This window comes from Acomys minous (genome assembly GCF_964271855.1).
Source record: "Acomys minous genome assembly, chromosome: 16".
Classification (NCBI taxonomy): domain Eukaryota; kingdom Metazoa; phylum Chordata; class Mammalia; order Rodentia; family Muridae; genus Acomys; species Acomys minous.
The window spans coordinates 94,091,637-94,115,519 of NC_140498.1; the positions used below are offsets into that span (position 1 = coordinate 94,091,637).

At 54.8% G+C, this 23,883-nt stretch overlaps 1 protein-coding gene and 1 long non-coding RNA gene across 3 annotated transcripts in view; one reads left to right on the forward strand and one right to left on the reverse strand.

Annotated features, from left to right (window-relative positions):
• Positions 1–1,848: 1,848 nt before the first annotated feature.
• Positions 1,849–23,883, reverse strand: part of SART3 (spliceosome associated factor 3, U4/U6 recycling protein) — a 28,009-nt gene continuing 5,974 nt past the window's right edge. The window contains exons 2-19 of one of the 2 annotated variants that reach the window (XM_084764833.1): positions 22,636–22,762; positions 21,214–21,318; positions 19,152–19,336; positions 17,678–17,783; positions 16,365–16,489; positions 14,958–15,113; positions 12,793–12,931; positions 12,369–12,476; positions 10,056–10,133; positions 9,881–9,939; positions 9,077–9,186; positions 7,948–8,060; positions 7,208–7,284; positions 5,961–6,138; positions 4,910–5,361; positions 4,004–4,156; positions 3,529–3,719; positions 1,849–2,704 (exon numbers count right to left, since the gene is read on the reverse strand). In XM_084764833.1, coding sequence (XP_084620959.1) covers positions 2,530–2,704; positions 3,529–3,719; positions 4,004–4,156; positions 4,910–5,361; positions 5,961–6,138; positions 7,208–7,284; positions 7,948–8,060; positions 9,077–9,186; positions 9,881–9,939; positions 10,056–10,133; positions 12,369–12,476; positions 12,793–12,931; positions 14,958–15,113; positions 16,365–16,489; positions 17,678–17,783; positions 19,152–19,336; positions 21,214–21,318; positions 22,636–22,762 — 2,637 coding nt within the window. In that variant the 3' untranslated portion in view covers positions 1,849–2,529. The remainder of the gene's footprint in view (positions 2,705–3,528; positions 3,720–4,003; positions 4,157–4,909; positions 5,362–5,960; positions 6,139–7,207; positions 7,285–7,947; positions 8,061–9,076; positions 9,187–9,880; positions 9,940–10,055; positions 10,134–12,368; positions 12,477–12,792; positions 12,932–14,957; positions 15,114–16,364; positions 16,490–17,677; positions 17,784–19,151; positions 19,337–21,213; positions 21,319–22,635; positions 22,763–23,883) is intronic. The other variant, XM_084764834.1, reaches the window with a different exon arrangement.
• On the forward strand, positions 20,551–20,752 carry LOC311587718. The gene is made up of 2 exons (XR_014775950.1): positions 20,551–20,650; positions 20,715–20,752. It is a non-coding gene; the product is annotated as an uncharacterized lncRNA (long non-coding RNA).

Here is a 23,883-nt window from a genome sequence, read left to right on the forward strand (position 1 = left end):
AGGGACTTTTCCGAGCTGCCACTGTGCATCTTGTTCTGCGAACACACCCCAGAGGGTCACAGCAGCTCAGCAGATGCCTGCCTAGTTCCCTGGCTGAGTTTTCTTCACGGGTGTTTACTGGGTAGCACACATGCAGACCTTCCACCACGTGGCTCAGAGCTTTCCCTGGCTGTCAGGCTTCCAACAGACAGCAGCCCCTGCCCCGTCACCGGGCCTGCCCTGAGTTAAATTTACTAAGTTTTTAACCAGATTTAAAATGATCCAGTAGGTCCTGCTGGCACGTGGAAAGGCTCAGCTGTACCATGAACCCTGTGGAGAGCAAGAAGTCATACCTGGGGACTGGCCACAGTAAGACCAGGCAGTTTGTGACACTAGTAGGAAAGCCACGTGAACACAATGGGATTCGCTCACACGCCAGTCTTCTCAGTACACACCCAGGCACACACTCCCTGAGCTGCCTCGTAGGCTCCCTTAGAGATGGACCCAGGAGGAAGCCATGCCACAGCGAGGCTCCTGCGATCCATAGCTACTATCCAACTGGAAAGCGATGCCTGGGAAAGGTCTCTGTGTTACATGAGATGGCGGAGGACCTGCATCTTAAAAACATGTACAGGAAGGGTCAACTAACGGTTACCAGGCAGGAGCTAACCCTGGGCGAGGTCCTCTCGGCATCACCTGTAGCGCAGTCTGTACTGCCCGCCCGTCATCTCTTAGAGACGCTGCCGCAGGGCAGCTGATGAGCACACCTCTGTCTGGAAAGGAGAGGAGGGCCAGGAGCTGAAATACTGAGAGCTCCAGGGCGCACACAGTGGTGGCTACACTTCAAACACTGTTGAGGGGCTGGAGAATGGCCCGGACACTGAGAGGCCTTGTTGCTCTTGCAGGGGACCTGGGTTCTGTTCCCAGCACCCACCCCCATGGCAGCTCACAACCACCTACAAGTCCAGTTCCACGGGATCCCTCTTCTAAATTCCATGGCCTACGCACGCATGTGTCACTCTTACATACATGCCGGCAAAACTCACATTTTTTTAAAAAGGATTTTTCAAAATGTTAAGTTTTAAAAGAACAAACCAACTTCGGGCTGGGAGGCAGATGGTCTACCCGGTGAAAGGCCTACCCAAGGCAACCAAGCTGTCCTGGGATCCCACCGTGGGTGAGCGCCTTCTGACCTTGTCCACCAGCACAGCCCGGCAGTGCACACCACAGCAGGGGCTGGAGAGATGCTCGGTGGCTAAGAGCACTTGCTGCTCTTGCAGAGGACCCAGGTTGAGCTGCAGGGGACCCATCAATGCCCTCTTCTGGATTCTACACACATGGCGCGCGCACACACACACACACACACACACACACACACACACACACACACACATTGATCCGCATATACATAAATACAAAACAAAAAATAATTCTCCTTCGAAGATTTTAAATGTAGGGCTAGGGATGCAGGCAGAGGGCTTGCCTAGCATACACGAGGCCCAGGTTCTATTACTAACATCTACACAGAGGAAAGGAAGCCTGACTGATGCGCACACACGCACGCACACATGCCATGCAGGAGCAACATCCAGCACATACAGGGCTCCTTCATGTTTCTTCCAAAGTGCTTTTACAGTGAGCCCCGTCCCCACCGCGCTCCCTGGCCCTCCTGAAGGGCTTTCAGGTAGGAAGTGTAAGTCCTTCCAGCAGTGTCAGCCTGCCAGAACTCCAATCTGAGTCACTGCATCACTGATGGTATAATCCAAGTGACGCGGGGCTGATGTGCACACATTCCTGAGGAAAGCAGGTGCATCCATGTGACACCCCCCCCACTGTAATGAACACACACCCAGCAGCACCTCGAAAGGCGACTGTAAGAGAACTGCAGTTTAATAAACAAAGCTAATGGGGGAACTCAACTCTGCACTAGACATGGCATTTAGACACAAGTGCTTGCACAGAGGACGTAGGTCTTCAGTCATCAGGCTAAGAAAATGGTCCACAACAGGTGGTGCACACAATTCCTCTATGAATAAATGTCGCAGACATTCCACTTTAAGGGAACATAAAACAGTCAAGGTGTCAATTACAAATACATAATAAAAACCCACAGCCTCTTTGGAAAAACCCATCAACGTGTCCTCGGTGACGCCCGCAGCCACACCTCACTGAACAAGACACTCTGATGAGTGAAGGACAACTTCTATTTCATTGTTTAGACTCAAGGAGTGATGGGCGTGCGTGCTATGTGGAGCTGGGGGAGGGAGTTCGTAGAAAAAGGGCCAGAGGTGGTGAAAGCATCAGGACAAGTGGGTCCCCAAAACCAGGTTCCCTCCTTGTTAGGACACTCAAGTACCTTGGGACAGCCTGTAGAGTGGTTGGCCTCCGCCCTCAATGTGAGGGAACATTCCTCACCGCCACGCTCAGTATGGGCTTTCTCTTCCCGTGGGAGCCCAGGTGAGAGCCCAGCCCTTGTCTCCAGGGCCCGCAGCGCCGGCCTGGCCAGCACGAAGGAGTAAGTAAGGCATTTCCCATCTCGCAGAGTCCTGCTCACTTTCTCAGAAGCAACTTTGCAAAATCAGCATTGGACATCTTAGGAGCCTCGGTGGCCACAGAGGTAGAGCCTGCTGGCCCCGGAGCTGGGCCGTTCTCAGCCTGAGGAGCAGCACTCTGGCGCTGCAGCGCCCGAGGAAGTAGAGCCAGTTGTGTCCTTCCCTTCCCGCGCCTACAAGAGTAAACATAAGGACCCTTCAGAAGCATGGCCTCATGGCCCCAGCTGGACAGGTGTGCAATGGTGAGACCTGTGGCTGGCCCGGCATGTACACGGCTGAGCTCTAACCTAGCACCCAGAACAGAAAGCAAAGGAACCAGGTGCCCCCTGCCCTTAGCTCCAACAAGGCAGTGACAACACTCGGGCAAGCTGCCTTCTCTACACCAATATTAAAACAAGTAAGCAAACAAGCTGAGGGGCTCTTGAGATGACCCAGGCTCAGTCCCCAGCACCCATAAGGCACTGACAACATTTTGTTAAGTCCAATTCTAGGGGATCTGACACCCTCTTCTGACGTCTGCAGGCACTGCACACAAATGGCATGTGGACACACAGGTAGGCAAGATACTCATAACACATAAAATAAATGTAAGTAACAAAATTTCTTTAAGAAAATGGGCTGAGCAAGGCCTGGAAAGGAAGGCAGGAAGCAGTGGCCTCTGCTTCCGTCCCCACCGCAGGCTCCTGTCTTGGCGTCCTCTGATAATGGACTGGCTCTATGCAGTAAGCCAAACAAACCCTCTCTCCCCACGGTCTTATCACCAGCACTAGAAACCTACGCCCTGCCCAGCACTGCCAGGGCGCTGGGTGGCGACAGGAACGGTGAGCGTGGCAAACACCACAGCCGCGGGGCCGCCTTCCTCTATAGACTCCTACGCACATCACGCCAGGGAAACCAAGTCCACACTCCTGTTTTTCTGACCTGCCTCACCTACCCCTCTAGAGGGGACCCCTCCCTCAGCACTGGCCGAACAGCAGCAGCAGCAGCAGCCACTTACGCTCCATACATCTGCCGGGGCACCATGGGGGCTCCAGGTGCTGTCCTCACTTCCGGCTTCTCTGGAGCTTTCCGCTGCGGGGGATTGCTGATGGCCACCTTAATGACATTCTCCTTGACCGTCATGCCGTCCATCTTTATTACAGCCTGCGCCGCCTGCGCTTCGGTTTCATATTCCACGTAGGCCAGGCCCTGAAAGAGCAACCCACTGCCACGTCAGACGTCAAGGACTGAGGCACCCAGCAGCAGGACCGCAGGCTATCCAGGACTCTGGTGTCACTGACTGAAATCTGAAGCCTGTCTGGGGAGAGAGCAGACTGTGCTCACCCCAGAGATGGGACATGGACAGGTCCTGGCAGGCCACCGTCCTTTGCCCCCCTTCTGTCACACTCTCTGACTCTCCCATGTGAGCCAAGTCAGGGCCTGAACATGTTACTGAAGGATCTAACGGGGCAGAGTCTGCCGTGCTCACTGACCTTTGGCTTGCCAGCCCTGTTGGTCACCAGCCTGAGGTCCTTCACGGTGCCGTGGGCCTTGCAGATGTCTTCCAGTTCGTCTCTGGTGCAGGAGAAGGGCAGGCCCGAGATGAAGAGCTTGTGCTTCTCCAGGGTGGTGCTGTATCTGAACACCTGCCAGAAAGGGACAGTTCAGATGGGCAACGCCAACACATGTGCCCAGGACCTAACAAGCGTGTGTCCTGGGACAGCAGCCCTGAGCTAGCCCTCGTCTCAGAGACTTAAGTGACAAAACCACCTGGCACATCAACATCTTAAGAATAGCCCCTGGGGCTGGAGAGATGGCTCAGAGGTTAAGAGCCACTGCCTGCTCTTCCAGAGGTCCTGAGTTCAATTCCCAGCAACTGCATGGTGGTTCACAACCATCTATAATGAGATCTTGTGCCCTCTTCTGGCCTGCAGGTGTACATTCAGAGAAAACATTGTATATAAAATAAATAAAATCTTAAAAAAAAAAAAAAAGAACAGCCCCCGGACACAGGTGAGGGTCACTCTTGCCACCCTCTTGAGCACCCAAAGGAAGGCAGCCATCTTTCCAAATGCTGACTACAGCCATCACCCATCAGGAAGAGGAGGCTCAAGGTGGCCAAGCATGAGGCAGCCTGAGTCCCTTACAAGCCTACAGGGTCCTTGTAGGCTCCAGGCTGAGCCTATCAGGCAGTTCACCTTAAAGACATCCTTTTTCGTGGTGGCACACACCTCTAATCTCAGCATTTGGGAGGCAGAAGCAGGCGGATTGCTGTGAGTTCGAGGCCAGCCTAGTCTACAAAGTGAGTCCAGGACAGCCAAGGCTACACAGAGAAACTCTGTCTCAAAAAGAAAAAAGAAAGAAAGAAAACGACATCTTTTTTTTTAAAAAAAACATACCTTAAAATTGGGGTTTTTGCTCTTATCCACACAGGGGGACACAAACATCGGCCTTCCTTCCACATTCTTCCTGTCCAGCTCCAGGGCCTGCCGGGCTGACTTCTCCTCTTTAAACTCCACGTAGCAGTAGCCCCGGAAGTCCCCACGGTTGCTGAAGATGGGCCTGATCTGGACCACCTCCCCACAGGCCTCAAACAGAGGTCTGAGCTTCACCTCTGGCTCTTCGATGCTGTAGGGCAGGTTGCTGACAAAGACGGTGACATTGTCCTTACTGCTGTCGTGAGCCACCTTGGGCATGTCCCTCTTGAGGGAGGCTGCCTTCTCTTTCTGCTTGGAAGGAGGACCAACGTCTATCGTTACGCATTCCCCAGAGAGCTCTATTTTCTCCTCCACAGCCGAAGCCGCTCCAGAAGCCAAACTGTTCTCCAGCTTCCTGCGCTTGGAAGGCTGCTCTGCAGGCATTCAGAGAGAAGAGGCAGCTAGCAAGGCAAGCACCCCTCCTGCCTCAGGCACACGCCACCACAACACACTGCCGTGTACGTAGTGTACGTAGGAGGGACAGCCGCCATGCCCACAACACGTGGGTCCAACTTACACCTTACACTGCAGCAGAGGTGCTGCTGTCAGAGAAGGCATGGACGTGAGCGCCCACGGTCCAGGCACAGTCCAGAGCTCTCCCACAAGCCCCAGGTACCCAGGAAGAGCAGAACCTGGAGCAGTGTGGAAGCCCACTGGCGACTGCCCCACACACGCTTCCAATAGTGGCAAGAGCCAGTCTCCTGCACCCTGCCAGCGGACTTGGGCTGGGCCTGGACAGCCTCAACTACTGCCTCAAGAAGAAGCCACACAAGGTGGCTGCATCAACCTTCACCTGGGTCTTTACCAAAGAGTCACTACTGAGACACGGCAGATGGCGAGCACTGGTGGGATGGGGCAGCACAGCTCTGAGACCCATGGCAAGCGCTGCCCCTGAGAAGTCAAGGCCACTGTGGGACAATTAAGAGATGCTCAGTGTCCCGCCCGTGCAGCCCTGGCCTGGGGTTCACATTACCTTCCTCCTCTTCGCCCCACTCTCTGTCCTCCTCCTCCTCCTCCTCCTCCGCCTTGCGTTTGTCTGCACCTCGGGCTCTTTTCTTCTTTTTCAGGGCTTTCCTCTCGGCCCGCACCTTCTTCCTCTGCTCGGCCCTTCCCTCTTCCTGCTGTACCAGAGCCGCTTCCTTCTCTGCAGCCTAGTGAGAGAGGACGGGACATCCCCAATGCCATGGTGTGCCAGCTGGCTAGACATGGAAGGAGGCGGGGCGGGAACTCTCACACATACAAGTTCATGTGAGCACGGCAAAGAAAAGACTCACAACTCATATACTTTCAATATCCTCAACCACTTCATGCCAAGAAAAGGAAAAAGCCAGTCCTAAAGCCGGCCAGGTCCTAGCTCACCTCCGTTGCTGGGACAGAGGCCCTGACAAGAGCCCATGGGGGAATGGCTTTATCTGAGCTACAGACACTCACACCCACTCACAGCCCTCAAGCATCCCATCCACGTACACGACACGTTCTGATCAAGTTCCCCCGCTCTGCCCTCAGTTCCTCTCGGATCCCAGCTACCACACCTCCCTCAACTCTATTCGCGCTTTCTTTCTTTCTGTTAAACCACCGAGGCTAACTGGAACCAGAGCCCATCCAGTGGGATGAGCAACCTACCCCAGGCTCCCTCCCCAGTAGGCACCAACTGACTACAATTTCCACAATGCGACCCCGTGGGCCCCAGGTTCTTCTTGATCGAGTGCAGTCAATCCTTACTGTTGAGTTCAAAGTTTTAAGTGCATCCCTAAGATGGCAAGGGATACCGTTAAATACTGGCCCAAATGTTTCTTTTGTTTTGTTTTGTTTTTTGTTTTTCGAGACAGGGTTTCTCTGTGTAGCCTTGGCCGTCCTGGACTCACTTTGTAGACCAGGCTGGCCTCGAACTCACAGCGATCTGCCTACCTCTGCCTTCTGAGTGCTGGGATTAAAGGCATGCGCCACCATGCCCAGCTCCCAAATGTTTCTTTAATTAGTATTGAATAGGGGCTGGGCAGACAGTTCAGTGGTTAAGAGCACCAGCTGCTCTTCCAGCGGACCCAGGTTCAACTCCCAGCACCCAAATGGCAGCTTGCAAATGTGCACTCCAGTCCCAGGGGACCTGACGCCCTCTGCTGGCCACTGCGGGCACTGCCCACACACAGCGCACAGAAATTCATGCCAATGAAGGGGGGCAGACAGGCGCAGTTCCAAACCCTCGGGAAGCATCCCTGTTACCTTCATCCTTTGCTCGTTCACACGAGCCAAACGTGTTTCTGTTTTCTGAATGGCCACGTCCCAATCTTCCAAGGTTCCTGGACAGAAAGACAAGCAGCACTTTGACACCCTCGCTCCTAGGCTGTGCCAGCGCTCCCTGACCCACTGCTCCCTCCACGAGCCCTGCACCCACTCCTGCTTTAAGACAACGCATCCATCAGGCTGCCAGTCTGAAATTCTAACAGTCCTTCTGTGTTGCTGCGTCCTTTCTCCTTCCAAAGAGACTTAAAAACAAAAACCCGGCTCTACAAGCTCTCAATGGTAAACATTATAAAAGCATGCCAATGCAGAGTGCACATGGCACGCAGGAGCCCAGGGAGTACTCCAGGGTGCCGGCGTCTCTGTTCTGGGCCTGACCTGTCTCAGGCTCACACTCTACCCAGACCTGTGCCCAGGAGAGAAAGCCACGCATTTCCCAAAGCCTCACGTCTCCACTCAGACACCACCAGAGCAGCAGCTGTCGCACAGGCTCCTGACTTCCAACATCATCTGTTAGGAGCCCCATGTGGTTGTGGTGGGGAGGATGGCTAGTGGTACTAACTGAGGAGCCCGAGACCATGGAAGAGCCCTGTCACTGAGCCCCTCCTGTGACTGCGGACTGCTGAAGAGGGCGCTCCCACACCCAAGCAACCAGTCTGTCTTACAGATGTAGCTGTTGGAGATGACCGCCACAGGCTACACTCCACGCCCGAGGCTCTCACCTTCCGTCCTCTCCATGGTGAGCAACACTTCACAGACATGCTCAGGGTAGTCAGTGGTGCACTGGACAGCCCGGTGCAGAGCCTTCCGACAGTGCTGCGTGTCCCCATGTGCCCTAGAGGAGAAAGCAAATGCTGCCATCAAGGCCCACCCTCAGCAAGGAACGTGGACGGGCTGCCAGCTGAGGCAGGGGAGGTCTAACTGCAGAGACGCTGCCTGCAGAAGCAACAGGGCGCTCACAGTCGCTGCAGTCTCCAGGGGAGGCCCCTCCACACCTGCTTCTGCTGGCCACACAGCGCACCTGCAAGTGCACCTCAGACAGCAGGCTACAGCTAGGCCTTCTGGGCACATGGGAGGGAACCAGCCCCACACCATTTTTTTTTAATGGAAAAACAAATTTCTTTCTTTTTCTTTTCGGGTTTTTGGTTTTTTGAGATACGGCTTTTCTATATAGTCCTGGCTGTCCTAGACTCGAAATGTAGACCAGGCTGGCCTCGAACTCAGAGCAATCCACCTGCCTCTGCCTCCCAAGTGCTAGGATTAAAGGTGTGTGCTATCGCTGATCAGCTTAAAACAAACTATTTTAAAAAGGAAAAAGTACTGGAAACGATGTGGATTTTCAATCACGCAGCTAGCCAAGATGGCTGCAGTGTAGCTCTTGCCTGGCATCTTGGCGTCACTTGGAAGGCTAAGCAGGTGACTCACCATGAGCCAGCCTGGGCTACACAGCCTCTATTCTGAGAGGGAGAGTTGACGGACGAGGTCTTCCCACCTGTTTACTGAATGCAGTAATTCGGACACACGGCAGCCACACACCAAGGAGGCCATCCTAAGCCACGAGCAACACTGAGTCTGGCTAACCCGCACTTTTCTTACTGCTTTGTGACTTCCTATACGACTGTACTAAAAATAAACAGTGACCCTGGAGCCAGGGGTAAGATCTAATCAGACATCTTCAAACTCAAAATAAAAACTCAAACAACTCAGAATTTCAGAGGAGATACACACAAAACCGTGCTGGAGTCTTGCCAGGCACAGGCCCTGCTGAGAGAGAGGAAGGTGCCCAGCCCAAGCAGCAGCCCAAGTCAGCCCCGCCAAGACTGGTGCAGAGGTCACCGCCCGGCCACTCACCTTTCCAGGTTGTAGTACTCCAGCCACATGTTGGCGAACTTGGCATTCCCTCTGGTCATGATGCTGTCCCAGAGCTCGCGGGCTTTCTGCATGTTATTGCATAGGCGAGCCTGAAATCCAGTGACAAGATCAGGGGACAGTATGCCCCATGACTGTGCCACATAAATCCCTGAAGGTCCTGGGCCTCCCTCAGTGCTAACAGGCCTAAGGCCTGGCCACGTCTCTGCATCTGGCCCTGGAGCGCGGGGAGAGCCTGGCTCTGCTGACAGCTCTTGCCAGCACACAGCGGGGCCTTCAGCACGCAGCAGCTCTCGCACTTACTCTTTCCGTCTAACAAACTTGACTGCACATGTTTATGTAAGAGCGTTAGAGAGAAAGACACTGAGCCAGCAGCTAATGCCAGCTCAGGCACTTCAAAGTCACGTGATCTAAAACAGCGCCCGCATGCACAGCCTGCTTCCTTACCCTTCCAGAGTCAACAAGAATCTCACACAGAACTCCCCAACCAAGTCCCTCGTGGAACAGGACTGGAACTGTCTAATTCTACCAGCTGGGGAAATGGGTTCCAAGGCGCAGGAATAGCAAGTGCGCCCTCTACTGCTCAAACAGCCCAACTTCTGGACAAGGCTAAAGCACTCAGCACCAACTGCAGAGCGTGGCGAACGGCACACAGTGAGGGAAGAGCTGAGAGGTGAATGGCACCTAGAGCACGCCTCAGATTCTGCCCCGGTTCTCACGAATGCAGAAGAAAGCACTGAACCAAAGCCTTCAAAGGGGGGCCTGACGGGCTGAGGGGATGCTCACCTCAACCCGAGCCCAGCTCTGCATGATCACGCAGCTCGGATCTCCACTCTCGCTGAACCCTTCAGAATGGAACGGGAACAGTTAGGACGACCATAGAGAGAACCCCTCTGGCCGGAAAAAGAGGTTCAGCAAGCAAGGACGGGCAAGACAGCTGGGCAGACAGCAGGCCACTTACGCTCCTCAACCTCTTGCTGCAGATACTCCAGAGCACGAGTGAACATGGACCGCAGCTCTTCCAGCTCCTTGCTAGAGTCTGTTGGAAAAGGCGAGGGACACCATGAAGCCACTGCAGCCACCATTTTTAAATCTCACCCCAGAACCATGGAGCCCACTATGGACACAGGAACCTCAGTCAGTATTAAACCATGTAAAGGCATGGTGGCAGTGAGCGGCACAGGCCCTGGCCAGCAGGGGCAGGGAGGAGGCACAGAGGCTGCATGAAGCAGCACACGACACAGGGTGCTTCTAGCTGACCTTCAGTGTGGAGCAGGTGTCTATGCAGGTATGGGGGGGGGGTGTCTGTGCAGGTGTGGAGCAGGGGTCTATGGCACCTGTGGAGCACGGGTCTGTGCAGGTGTGGAGCAGGGGTCTGTGCAGGTGTGGAGCAGGGGTCTGTGGCACGTGTGGAGCAGGAGTCTGTGGCACGTGTGGAGCAGGGGTCTGTGCAGGTGTGGAGCAGGGGTCTGTGCAGGTGTGGAGCAGGGGTCTGTGCAGGTGTGGAGCAGGGGTCTGTGCAGGTGTGGAGCAGGGGTCTGTGCAGGTGTGGACAGTCTTATTGGAAAAGATTTGAGGTTTGTGACATCAGTGTCAACTCCATGGAATCTAGACTCCGCAGGTAGATGGCCCCTGGGCATGTCTGTGAGGGAAGACAGTAGAGGGATTCTAACCCAGCAACATGGCTACTCTGGCCGGATACAGGCACACCTTTAACACACACCTGTAATCCCCAGCTGGATACAGATACACCCTTAGTGCACACCCTTATGGAAACAATGAAGGTAAAGTTAGTTTGTAGGAAGAAGTGCCATATTTGAAAGTGATGTCTAACTGAGTTGAAGTGCACAGAACGAGTCAGGAGAGGGGACAGGAGAGGGGACAGGAGAGGGGACAGGAGAGGGGACAGGAGAGGGGACAGGAGAGGGGACAGGAGAGGGGACAGGAGAGGGGACAGGAGAGAGAGGACTGAGAAGAGCAGCGCGGAGGGGGTGAGGACGCAGTTTCCTGGGAAAGTTAGTTGTACAGAGACAGGCTGCAGAAAGAGAGAACAAGCTAGGCACAGGGAACAGAGTGAGCCAGAGAATGAGAAAGAGCCAGAAATTAGGACATATTGCCAAAGTTAGTGAGGCCAAGCAGAGCAACTGAGTCAGAGGCCAAGACAGAAAGCAGACTGGAGAGGAGTTTGAGCCAGAACAGCTGAGTTGAAGCAGCCAGCAGGACTTCAGAAAGAGTGAGCTTCTTCAGCAGTAAGTCTCAGGAGCTGACATCACTCCAGGCCTAGATTAGATTATATGGAGGAGTCTGGAAGCTTCCAGGCCTGGGCCTAGGTTAGCACACGGAGGCAGTAAGCCTCAGAGATGATTACATCAAGCAAATTGAAGTTACTTTAACAGATGATCTCAGTCACATTAACTGAGGTGGGAAGACCAACCCGCTGCGGGTCCTGCCGCCCTCTGACTGGATCTTGGGCAGGGTGACGGATGGGGCACAGGAGAGGCTCTGGCGTCTGCTCTCCTTCTTCTCAGCACAAATGCCCTGTGATGGCTGCTCTAACTCTATGGCATCAACTCTCCAACATGCTGCACTGTGTCTTGAACTGTGAGACTTTAAACCCTTCTCCTCTAGGCTGATTTTGTCAGAATATTTACCACAGCAACAGAAAAGAAACCAAGACAGGGCTTATGAAAGGTCAGACACAGAAAACGAGAGGAGAGGCCACAGCGGCCGCGGAACCAGCACGGAAGGATCCGCCATTCTTTCATTCCACAGTCCGACTTAAGCTGGAAACTGCTCAACCCCTTCCCGATCACACTGTGTCTGAAGAACAAGGATGTATCTCCAGATGTGCAAAGTACAGCAGTTGGTGTGTGTGTGTGGTGTGTGTGTGTGTGTGTGTGTGTGTGTGTGTGTGTGTGTCACAATCATAAAGTGCTTGCACGCCAGCATGAGGGCCTCATTCCCAGCACCCAAGGAAAAAGCCAATGAGTGACACTTGCTTGCCGTCCACCGCTCAGGAGGTAGGAGCAAATGCATCCCTGGTGCTCACTGCCCAGCCAGCCAAGCTTGAGCTCACAATCAGCCAGAGTCCCTGTCTCATGAATGAGTGGACGGCTTCTAAAGAACAACACCCAAGACTGATCTCTGGCACGCACGCGCGCAAAACACACACACACACACACACACACACACACACACACACACACACACACACACACACACACACACCCGGCCACGATGACAAAGCCCAGCTCTGAGGAGGCCACACTCGCACCTTGCCTGAAGTCGACCCTCCTCCTCAGGTAGTCTAGGTGCACCTGCCAGATCTCCACGTAGTCAGTGGCCTGGATGAAGCCAGCACTCAGAGCGTTCTCGAAGGTTGCTGCAATGCAGAAAGACACCACATTCACCACGGGCAATTCAATGGGAGATAAAGCTGACAAAGCTCAATAAACGTGTGCTCTGTGCACTTAGAAGTCACATGTTTTCAAATGTGCAAGGCTGCAGAGTTCTAGCCCAGCACCACACCACGGAAGGAAAAGAACAGGCCCAGGTGTGTAAGGGCGCTGTGCTCACAGGCTGAGCTGCCAAGCATGGCGGTTCCTGCCTATAACCCCAGGAAGCCTGGGCTACAGTGAGCTGCACAGGAAGATCATTCTGAAAAAATAACTCAGATCCGTCCACACAAACAGTCATACCAGAAATCGTTTGATGGTCCACTCCATGTCTCTCCATGGCCAAGAGGTAACGGCTCCACAGGCCAACTGTCCACGGGCAGTTCCTCACAGCACGGCTGTGCACAGACAAAACCAAATCCTTGACTTTCAGCTGTCGATCCTATGGCAAAGAATTCCAGAGTAAGAGACAGACTGTAGGCTTCCTCAGTATTAGAGTCTGAATATAAAGACAGACAGACAGACAGACACACACACACACACACACACACACACACACACACACACACACACACACACGTCCCAACACTCAGTACCAGATACAGACATCATTTTGGGGGGGGGCGGTTCTGAAAATTGGGAAGCAAGCCCTAGCTGAGAAAGTGGGTCAGTGAAAGAGTTAAGAGCCTTGAGGGTTATAGCTCAATCCCACCTCTACCTGTACCCCTCTCTCTGTTCCCTGAAACCACGCAACAAACAGGACCACATCATCACACCTCCTCTCCCTCACTCTGGAGTTGGCAGCAAGTTTAAAGTAGCATCAAATGCAATAAATTCCTAGGCAGACAGCGGGGAGGAGAGAGCAGGGGTGGGGCAGAGGGAGGAGAGAGCAGGAGACAGCAGGGGTGGGGCAGAGGGAGGAGAGAGCAGGAGTGGGGCAGAGGGAGGAGAGAGCAGGGGTGGGGCAGAGGGAGGAGAGAGCAGGAGACAGCAGGGGTGGGGCAGAGGGAGGAGAGAGCAGGAGACAGCAGGGGTGGGGCAGAGGGAGGAGAGAGCAGGAGACAGCAGGGGTGGGGCAGAGGGAGGAGAGAGCAGGAGACAGCAGGGGTGGGGCAGAGGGAGGAGAGAGCAGGAGACAGCAGGGGTGGGGCAGAGGGAGGAGAGAGCAGGAGACAGCAGGGGTGGGGCAGAGGGAGGAGAGAGCAGGAGTGGGGCAGAGGGAGGAGACAGCAGGGGTGGGGCAGAGGGAGGAGAGAGCAGGAGACAGCAGGGGTGGGGCAGAGGGAGGAGAGAGCAGGAGTGGGGCAGAGGGAGGAGAGAGCAGGGGTGGGGCAGAGGGAGGAGAGAGCAGGAGTGGGGCAGAGGGAGGAGAGAGCAGGAGTGGGGCAGAGGGAGGAGAGAGCAGGAGTGGGGCAGAGGGAGGAGAGAGCAGGAGACAGCAGGGGTGGGGCAGAGGGAGGAGAGAGCAGGAGACAGCAGGGGTGGGGCAGAGGGAGGAGACAGCAGGGGTGGGGCAGAGGGAGGAGAGAGCAGGAGTGGGGCAGAGGGAGGAGAGAGCAGGAGACAGCAGGGGTGGGGCAGAGGGAGGAGAGAGCAGGAGTGGGGCAGAGGGAGGAGAGAGCAGGGGTGGGGCAGAGGGAGGAGAGAGCAGGAGACAGCAGGGGTGGGGCAGAGGGAGGAGAGAGCAGGAGACAGCAGGGGTGGGGCAGAGGGAGGAGACAGCAGGGGTGGGGCAGAGGGAGGAGAGAGCAGGAGACAGCAGGGGTGGGGCAGAGGGAGGAGACAGCAGGGGTGGGGCAGAGGGAGGAGACAGCAGGAGTGGGGCAGAGGGAGGAGAGAGCAGGGGTGGGGCAGAGGGAGGAGACAGCAGGGGTGGGGCAGAGGGAGGAGAGAGCAGGGGTGGGGCAGAGGGAGGAGAGAGCAGGAGACAGCAGGGGTGGGGCAGAGGGAGGAGAGAGCAGGGGTGGGGCAGAGGGAGGAGACAGCAGGGGTGGGGCAGAGGGAGGAGAGAGCAGGGGTGGGGCAGAGGGAGGAGACAGCAGGAGACAGCAGGGGTGGGGCAGAGGGAGGAGAGAGCAGGGGTGGGGCAGAGGGAGGAGACAGCAGGAGTGGGGCAGAGGGAGGAGAGAGCAGGGGTGGGGCAGAGGGAGGAGAGAGCAGGGGTGGGGCAGAGGGAGGAGAGAGCAGGGGTGGGGCAGAGGGAGGAGAGAGCAGGGGTGGGGCAGAGGGAGGAGAGAGCAGGGGTGGGGCAGAGGGAGGAGACAGCAGGGGTGGGGCAGAGGGAGGAGAGAGCAGGGGTGGGGCAGAGGGAGGAGAGAGCAGGGGTGGGGCAGAGGGAGGAGAGAGCAGGGGTGGGGCAGAGGGAGGAGAGAGCAGGGGTTAGGGGTTAGGGTGGGGGCAAGCGGCTGGCAGGAAAGAAGCAGAGAGGGCTCTGCCCTGAAAGAACAGGAATGAGCGGGTTATCTTACTAGGTACTGACTGTAGCGGATCCATAAGTCTGGGACCAGGCAGTTCTCCACCAGGGCACGCTCAAAGATCAACTGAATGCGAGCAGGATCCCCAATTTTCATTTCAAAATCAATGTACGCTTGGTATTCCGCCAGCCTTGGAGCCTCTGCTTGCAACTGGAGCACAGGAAGGTCACACTTGTTAAATTAGGTGCTGGACAGTCTGGGAAAGCACAAAGCATCTTCAGATGCTCAGAACTGCCCACAGCAGCACAGATCTGTGGGAGAGGCGGCTGCACACCTGGCCTAGCCACCAGGACACCAAGCCCTTCCTATAGGCACTCCTGACAGCAGGGGATGACAGAACAGCGCCCCCTGCTGAGGACCGTTGCTCTCCACCATCCTGAGTGCTAATGAAGGGTCATCCAAGGTCATAAATTAAACCACCCATGCAGGCCTAGGGCTAAGAGGCCAGGCCGACATGGGACACAACCCTTTAATCCTCTTCAGTGCCCCCTTGCTGCCGTCCGGCCGCATGTAAAACAAGTGCACACACAGGGTTCACAGAGGAAAGAGAGGGACGCAGCCTCTGCATGTGGCAGTGGGATGTTTTACAGCCATGTTTCCCGAACTGGCGGTGAGCTGGCCATCCAGACACTGTGCCACTCAAGTGACAAGAGCTGCTCCAATGACAGGCTCAGAGTGTGGGGTCTAATGAGGACAGAAAGCCTGTGCAGGGGCAAGCTTCTGAAGGCTTTTTTGTTTTTTTCCCCAAGATAGGGTTTCCCTATATAACCCTGGCTGTCCTGGAAATCACTCTGTAGACTAGGCTTGCCTGACTCACGGGGCAGCTCAGCATCTGCCCAGAAACAGAGTTAGGGGAGAATTCAGTTCAAAACCGGCACAGCTTCGACTGTCAGTTTGGCTTCTTCCTCACTGCGCTCAAAAAGATCAAAATCGAGATGCTCAAGGAAGCTCCAGTGATGAACAGGGCAGCTGGCCCCAAGACTGCAGGGCATCATGGGAATTAAAGCAGACAGCAATGACCACTGTCCAAGAAGCACACTCGCAACAGACAGCTGAGCTGCCTATGACAACAGAAGTCAAGACGTATTCTTGCCAAGAGCTGCGCAGAAGCAAGCAAGCAAGCTGCCTGGAGACCGCCCAGTCTATCTTGCACAGCTGGCAAATGGGTGTGCCCCCCCACCCCCCACCCCCGTTTCGGCAACACCCCAGGGCAACAACTGATGGTTGTTGCTCTCCTGCCTTTCCATACTCGGCCTGTGCCTGGCATGATGCGCTGGGCACATTTTGCACTGCACGCTCTGGGTTGCACAGTGAGACAAACTGTAAAGAGACCGTTCACGATGCAGCTCAGGACACAAGCTGTGGGAAGCTTCTAGCTGCCCCCAGGAGCAGGGCACTCACCAGCGCTTCCTCGTACGGCTTGTACTTCTCCAGCTGCCCTAGCGCCTTCTGGTAGCTCTGAAGCACGGGCTCAGGTATGGGGTCTTCTGACCACTCTCCATACTCTGCGAAGGTGGCCTCCATATCTGTTGAGAGACAGAGTCAGGCCATAGGTTGTGGCAGAGAGTCAGAGCCCCATTCCTCCCACACCTGTGGTTAGCACAGCTCTCACTGCTCAGATCCCCGGTTCTGTGGTGCCCACACTTGGCCTCAGGATACCTGGAACAACAGGCCAGACGACCCTACCAGCTGCCAGTCCATGAGACCACCAAGGCTTCCAGTGCTGCTCACGCACCACTGCACAGCAGCCCTGACCCTCCACCCTTCACCTCACGGGTCCCCCCACATTTACACGGTGAGGTAACCCTCACAGATGGGCGAAGAAGCTGAAGTGAGCAGCAGAGCGGCCTGGCCGCTGCAGGCTGTCATGTCAGATGGGATCTACACACAGGCCAATCTGGCTCTTTCTGTACAACACCTGGCAACTCCAGTAGACAGCACGTGCTAAGATGAGAGCTGCAGTCCAAGGAGATCACGAGGCTCAAGCAGTGGCCCTGAGCTCTGAGTGAGGCCAGATGACACAGGAAGGCTCTCCCAGCACTGCTCATGTTCACTGCTGAAGCCTTGTCAAAATGGGCCCACCACAAGAGACCCTTAGGCAAGCCCAACAACCTGGCCATGAATGCTGACAGTCACTTCTGAAGCAGAAGCTCCTCTGACATGCACACAGACCAGCAGGGGACACTTGGCCAACAGTGTCCCAGGAAACGAGTGACTGTGCCCATGCCCCAGCTTTCCAACTCTGTCTTAAGAGGAAGAAGCAATGCCAGCTGGGCTCCAGGACACATGGTCCCTCACTCACCCTGCCTCTGACCCTCACACTCCTAGCATTAACATCCACAACAGACTATACACCAGATGGAGAGCACCAGCCATGGCCACCCACAGGACGCTGGGAAGGACACGAGCACCAGCCATGGCCACCCACAGGACGCTGGGAAGGACACGAGCACCAGCCATGCCCACCCACAGGACGCTGGGAAGGACACAAGCACCAGTACTGCCTACCCACAGGATGCTGGGAAGGACACGAGCGCCAGCCATGCCCACCCACAGGATGCTGGGAAGGACACGAGCACCAGCACTGCCCACCCACAGGATGCTGGGAAGGACACGAGCACCAGCACTGCCCACCCACAGGATGCTGGGAAGGACACGAGTGCCAGCACTAGCAAAGCACTGAGGGTGGGCTGCTGACGAGCGGCTTCTCTTACCGAATAGTGGGATCGCCAGCTGCCGCCGGAAGAGGCTGTGCACTTTCTCCAGCTGTGAATCAAAGGTTTGTTCCCGGTCAGAAGGGGAAAGGAAGGCAGCTACGGGCTAAAGAAGCAAACCAGCAGTGAAGGAAAGCGTTGGTTCCTTCCACTTCAGAAAGACAGCTCAACAAACTGTCAACTCACACTAAGAAAGAGTCTGGCGTCTTACACAGGAGACGCCACCCACACTGGCCTCTAAGGCTGACGGCAAGAAGTGAAAGGAGCACAGGCACCCAGAGCCAAGAGGCGGCTGTGCAGGAAAGGTGCCTGCTGTCCCCAGGTGGACAAGGTAGGAGGAAAAAACCAGCTCCCACAAATTGCTGTCTGACCTCCACATGCAGCTATGGTACACATCACACACACACATCTCACACACACACTAACAAAAACAAATGTTAAGTAAAAATCCAAGCTAGGCGTGGTAGCACATGGCTTTAATCCCAGCACCCGGTAGGCAGAGACAGGCAGATCTCTGAGTTCGAGGCCAGCCTGGTCTACAAAGTGAGTCCAGGACAGCCAAGGCTACACAGAGAAACTGTCTCAAAAAACAAACCAACAAGAAAGGCAAATGACTGCAAAATGCAGAGCCTAAGCGTTAGCGCAGGGACTTGCTGCTGTCACAAAGGACCGCGACAGCAGCGACACAGGCTCAGTGGCTCCAGAAGAAGATGGCGTGCTAAATCCACAGCACACAGAGGCACGGATGCCGGGGAGGCAGGCAGCAGATCCTGCAGAACACCAGCGCTCACTTCCTCAGCACTTGCTCTGCACGCACACCAGCGCGACTTCCGTCACAGCTCCCTGGGCCAGAAGGCTTCACTTAGCACCTTCCCAGGTCTTAGAGTGTGCGCATAAACAAAATGAGGCCAGCCTAAGCTCGCATGCCTTGTCCCCAACCTGGAAGCCATTTTACACAATACTTTTGGCTGTGACCCACTGTCACATGCTATAACAAACCAAATTTCCCAGTATGGTTCAGTCAGTGCTCAAAACATTCTGGATTTCTGAGTTCCCTTCTAGAGATGCTTGAGCTGCGATGACCCAGCTCTGAGGGCCCGCCAGGTTCCATCGTTAACCCGAGGGTCACAGAGAGGGCGAGAGGGCATGGCTGTTCGTCCATGTCTGAAACCTTCTGCAAGCACACTGAACACAACACAAAGACACACATACATAATACACAGGCACACCAACAGACACGTGAGCCATGGGCATGCCTGCTCTTGTACATTCACCTACAGCTGCAGAACTAAAGCCACAGTGTTTCAGTGGGTCGGGAAAATCAGTCATCTGCTGCAAGTCATTTAAGTCCCTGCTCTGCCAGTGACTGCCCTCCCCTGACAGAGTGGCAAAGTACGGAACTCTTAAGTCTCTTGGGCGCTTGTTTCAAAGTAACACTTCCCGCAAGCATGGATCTCAGAGAGTGGCGACTCACCCGAGCAGCTTCCACAATGGCACTTTCAAACTCCCGGTAGGCCTCCCAGATGGCCAGGCCTTTCGTCACGTGCAAGCCAACAGATGACAGGGCTCTTTCAAACACAGAGCGGACCTTCTCCAGGCCGCCTTTCTGGCCAATGCCACCAACGGAGTACTGGCCATACTCTAGCCAAATGTTCGGACCTGAAGGACAAGAAGCAATCTGTTAATACACCCCGATGTCACCCTCATGAAAACACATGCCCAGGGAAACCGTGCTCATGTGTGCAGCAGAACACTGCCAACAAGCAGGCACCCCAGCTTCACAGCGCTGACACCTCAGAAGAGCACAGCAAGCTCTGGCTGCACAGGCAGGGATGGCTGTACCCAGTACACGCACAGCTCATGAAAACTGAAGGGGTGGAGCCACACAGGCAGGCAAGGCCCTGGGTCTGATCCTCCACAAAGTGGCAGGCAGACAGACAACACATGGGGTAGAGGGCTTGAAGGAACGCACTAACATATTCCAATGACTATGGTTATAATTCTGAGTCACTTGTCCAAAAAATTTCAGGTCCCTTGGGCTGGAGAGATGGCTCAGAGTTATTAAGAGCACTGGCTGCTAGTTCCCAGCAACCACATGGTGGCTCACAACCATCTATAATGAGATCTGGCGCCCTCTTCTGGCGTGTAGGTATACATGCAGACCACTGTAGAAATAATCAATAAATAAATCTTTTTTAAAAATTAAATTAAATTTAAAAATTTCAAGTTCCAGAGTTTTCAGTCTTGCAGTCTTCAGGCCAAGAGGAAAGACCAAAACCAAAAGCACTGACCCTGCATTAGAAATTCACCACTCGTCTGCACTAAGGGCTTGAGGCAGGGTCGTCTTCCCCCTCAGGCTTCTCTGCCCTGGAACCCACTAAAGGAGCCACTGACACAGAGTCTCTGACACCAACACCTCCCCATAGAGCGGTACACCTGTGACAACCCGATTGGGCGTGGAGGTGACACCTGAGTCCCAGCACATGAGAGGCAGAGGCAGGGAGGTCACGAGTGTGAAGGCGCTGGCCACCGCCCCTTTTGACACAACCAGTCTTGTTTCGGTCATCTTGGAGCTAGGACCCAAAAAGGGTTCTCGTGGGTTGCTTTTCTGCGACAGGTCTCATGTGTCCAGGAGAGCTCCCATCTCACTATATACCTAGGTTCCCTTGAGCTCCTGATCCACCCCCTGGTGCTGGGGTTACAGGGGGCACCCCACTCACCTTCTTCTCAAAAGCCTGTTGTCCAAACTGGTAAGAGAGGCTGTGCAAAGCCAATACTTCAAACAGTTTTTGGGGTTTTGAGATAGAGGTCTCACTATGTACCCTAAGGTGCCCTTGACGTCACTGTGTAGCCCAGGCTGGCTTGGAACTCATGATGACAGGTGCAAGTGTGGTGACACTTGTGATGACAGATGTGAGGATGTGGTGACACTGGTGATGACAGGAGTGTGTGTGGTGACACTGGTGATGACAGGCGTGAGTGTGTGGTGACACTGGTGATGACAGGTGTGAGTGTGTGGTGACACTGGTGATGACAGGAGTGTGTGTGGTGACACTGGTGATGACAGGAGTGTGTGTGGTGACACACACGTGTGCACTATGTCGGGCAGCTGAAGCAGAGCCAGCCTGAGCTATATGATGAGAACTTGTCTCAAAGCAGCAACAACAAAAAGGACGCGGTGGGACAGACAGACTGTCATGTCCTCCAGCCAGCACTCAGGAGGCAGAGGCAGGACGGCCACAAGCTGAAGGCTAGCCTGGGCTGCAGAGTGAGAGTCTGTTTCAATTGACAGATGCAAGCTAAACTTTACGTGCCTAGAAATCCCGTGTGAGTCCTGCCAGACAAATGCCAAGGCATTTACTCTCTCCCTACGAACATTTTTCTACTTTTACCTTAGGCCCAAACAGTCTCCACTAACACTAGAACACCACAAAGGAAGTGAACTCTGTTCTGGGCTAAGGCCGCCCTCCCTGGCAGCACCACAGCACAGCACAGGGCAGCAGACACAGCACCCAGCACCCAGGCCCGGCACTCACAGATGTAGTCCTTCACGGCTCTCTCGAAGAGCTCGTACACGTGCTCGCGGTCTAGGCCGTCCACGGCCATGCTGATCTCATCGTGCAGCCACTCCAGCCAGAGCTCTAGGATGACAGCAGAGCTCAGCACGCGCCCTCACCTGCCCCCGTCACCTGCCCCCGTCACCTGCCCCCGCGGCTCCCAGAGCTGAGCCAAGCGCAGGCTGCGCTTCCAGCCTGCTCCACAGAGCACATGCTCATGCTCTGGGCACTCTTTATGCTAATCTTGCAAGATCCTAGAGCGATGGCACGCCTGTGGAGACTCAGGGCCAGCTAGCTCGTGACACCCCTGTCCACAGGAGTGGATCCTACCCTGTCACGCAGCAGGCCAGAACTGCCGCTCCCTCGGCTGACTGCCGGGGCCCGAGTCTCCACTGTTTCCAGGATCTGCTTTCGGCTGTGAGTGGGCAGCCACGACAGCAATGTGCACATGGCCTCTGTCAGCTGCTTTTCTCGTGAGCTGCACTTTGTGAAGGGGAGGTGGGGACAGAGATGTGGCCGACACTGGGGTTCCCACGCTGACAGCTCAGTCGTAAACATGTACCAAGACCCAGCCACCAAGTTGCTCACTAAAGTGTTTCTGAGAAGCAAGTGTGTGGGGATAAAGAAAACGCACAACTGCTGTCCCAACATGAAGTTTAGAGCTGGAGAGGCGGCTCATGGGTAAGAGGGCCAGGTACACACAGGAGCACACATATGTGCAAGCAGGCAAAAATACCCATACACATACAAAATTAAGAGATTTAAAACTATAAATGTTTGAGGGCTGGAGAGATGGCTCAGCAGTTAAGGACACTGGCTGCTCTTCTAGAGGTTCTAAGCTCAATCCCCAGCAACCATGCAGTGGCTCACAACCATCTCTACTGGAACTTGATGCCCTCTTCTGGTGTGCGGGTGTACACGCAGATAAAGCACTCATATATAAAATAAATAAATTCTTTTTTTAAAAAAACTATAAATGTTTACCTAAATTTACAGTTCTGTGGTGCTGTGAACACACTGTGGTGCAACTATACACTTCTTGCAAAGGAATAGGGACCACAGTGAAGTTAAATTTCACTAAAGAAAATATTTCTCACAGTATTGGGATAAGAATCCAGTACTCCACATATGGACCTGAATGATCAGACTGCACTCTACAAAACAGTCTGGGACAATGGAGAAGCAAAAAGCAGGTGGCTTCCCTTCACCACAGCGCCTCCCCGTGGGCAGCACCCTCCCTGTGGGCAGCACTCTCCCATGGGCAGCTTTCCCCGTGGGCAGCACCCTCCCATGGACAGCTCTCCCCGTGGGCATCACAGTCCCATGGGCAGCTCTCCATGGGCATCACCCTCCCATGGGCAGCTCTCCCGTGGGCAGTACCGCCGTCCCGAGGGCAGCTACCTTCAGTCAGGGGGAAGGTCTCACTCATCTTCTGGCGGGCCATCCTCACTTTGTTGAGTTCCCCTTCCAGCCGCAGCAGCCTGATGAGCTCCACGTGGCAGTTGTAGTCATAGGCGTTGATGGACAGCTGAGAGCAAAGGTAACCCTTACACGCCAGCCTCAGCATGGCTGCACGCATGGTAACGAGGACATGACTGCCCCAACAAAGCGGCTGTCTACCTGGGAGGCCACTGGGCAGGCGAGCAGCACCAGCCCCCACCACGGACAACAAGGTAAGGCGGTCTCTCCTAACCCAGAGCTGATTCCCCTTGGGCTTATTAATGAAACAAAGATTGAAGTCACCTCACCTCCTGAGCCTCAGCTCCCCAACTATGAATGGGGGGAGAGACACACTGCTAACTTCAGACTCAGCTCCCCAACTATGAATGGGGTGGGGACACTGCTAACCTCTGGTGCACAAAGCTCACAGGGATTACTACATGGCAGATGTGTCCTGAGGTCTTTCATCTTACAGAACAAGTAAGGAGAGCAAAAAAACGTGTATGACTGCATGTCCATACTGTAGCCACCGACACTCACACATCCCAAACCTACAAAACAACTCCTGTGTGACACACAGCTGGGTGACACTGGCCAGCCAGTGGCGCCTGGGCCGATTCTAAAGTGATACTGCCAAGTTCACGCCTTTTTGGTTATTTTTTATTTTTTATATTTTCTTTGATTACATATATACAGTGGGCAGGAGTGTAAATGACATCAATTGTCCTCAGAGTCTAGCAGGCACCCCTAGCCCCACCCTCACCCCGTATTTATGAGGGAGTGGGAAAAGCTGCCACTCAACAGTACCGCCTGGTGCCAAGTCACCTCAGTGGAAGAGGCCACAGAGCACCACTGTGAGTCGGGCTGGAGCAGGCCCAGCTCCGAGCGGGCAGAGATGGAAGACTGAGTGCTTGGCTAAGAAATCCTGTTTCAAGTGGAAAAAAACTGGTCAGGTATGGTGGTACACGTCTTTAATCCCAGCACTCAGGCAGAGGCAGGCAAATCTCTCTGAGTTTGAGGCTAGCCTGATCTACACAGGGAGCTCCGGGTCAGCCACGGCTACGTGGAGAACCTGTCTCAGAGAAACAAAGAAAAGAGAATGACAAAACTCTTTCCTGAATACATGTGGACAGTCAGCAGGCTGACAGACACCGCCAAATGCTAGCAAACGCCCATCTGCCACAGCTGTGCAGAGGCAACACCTGAGCC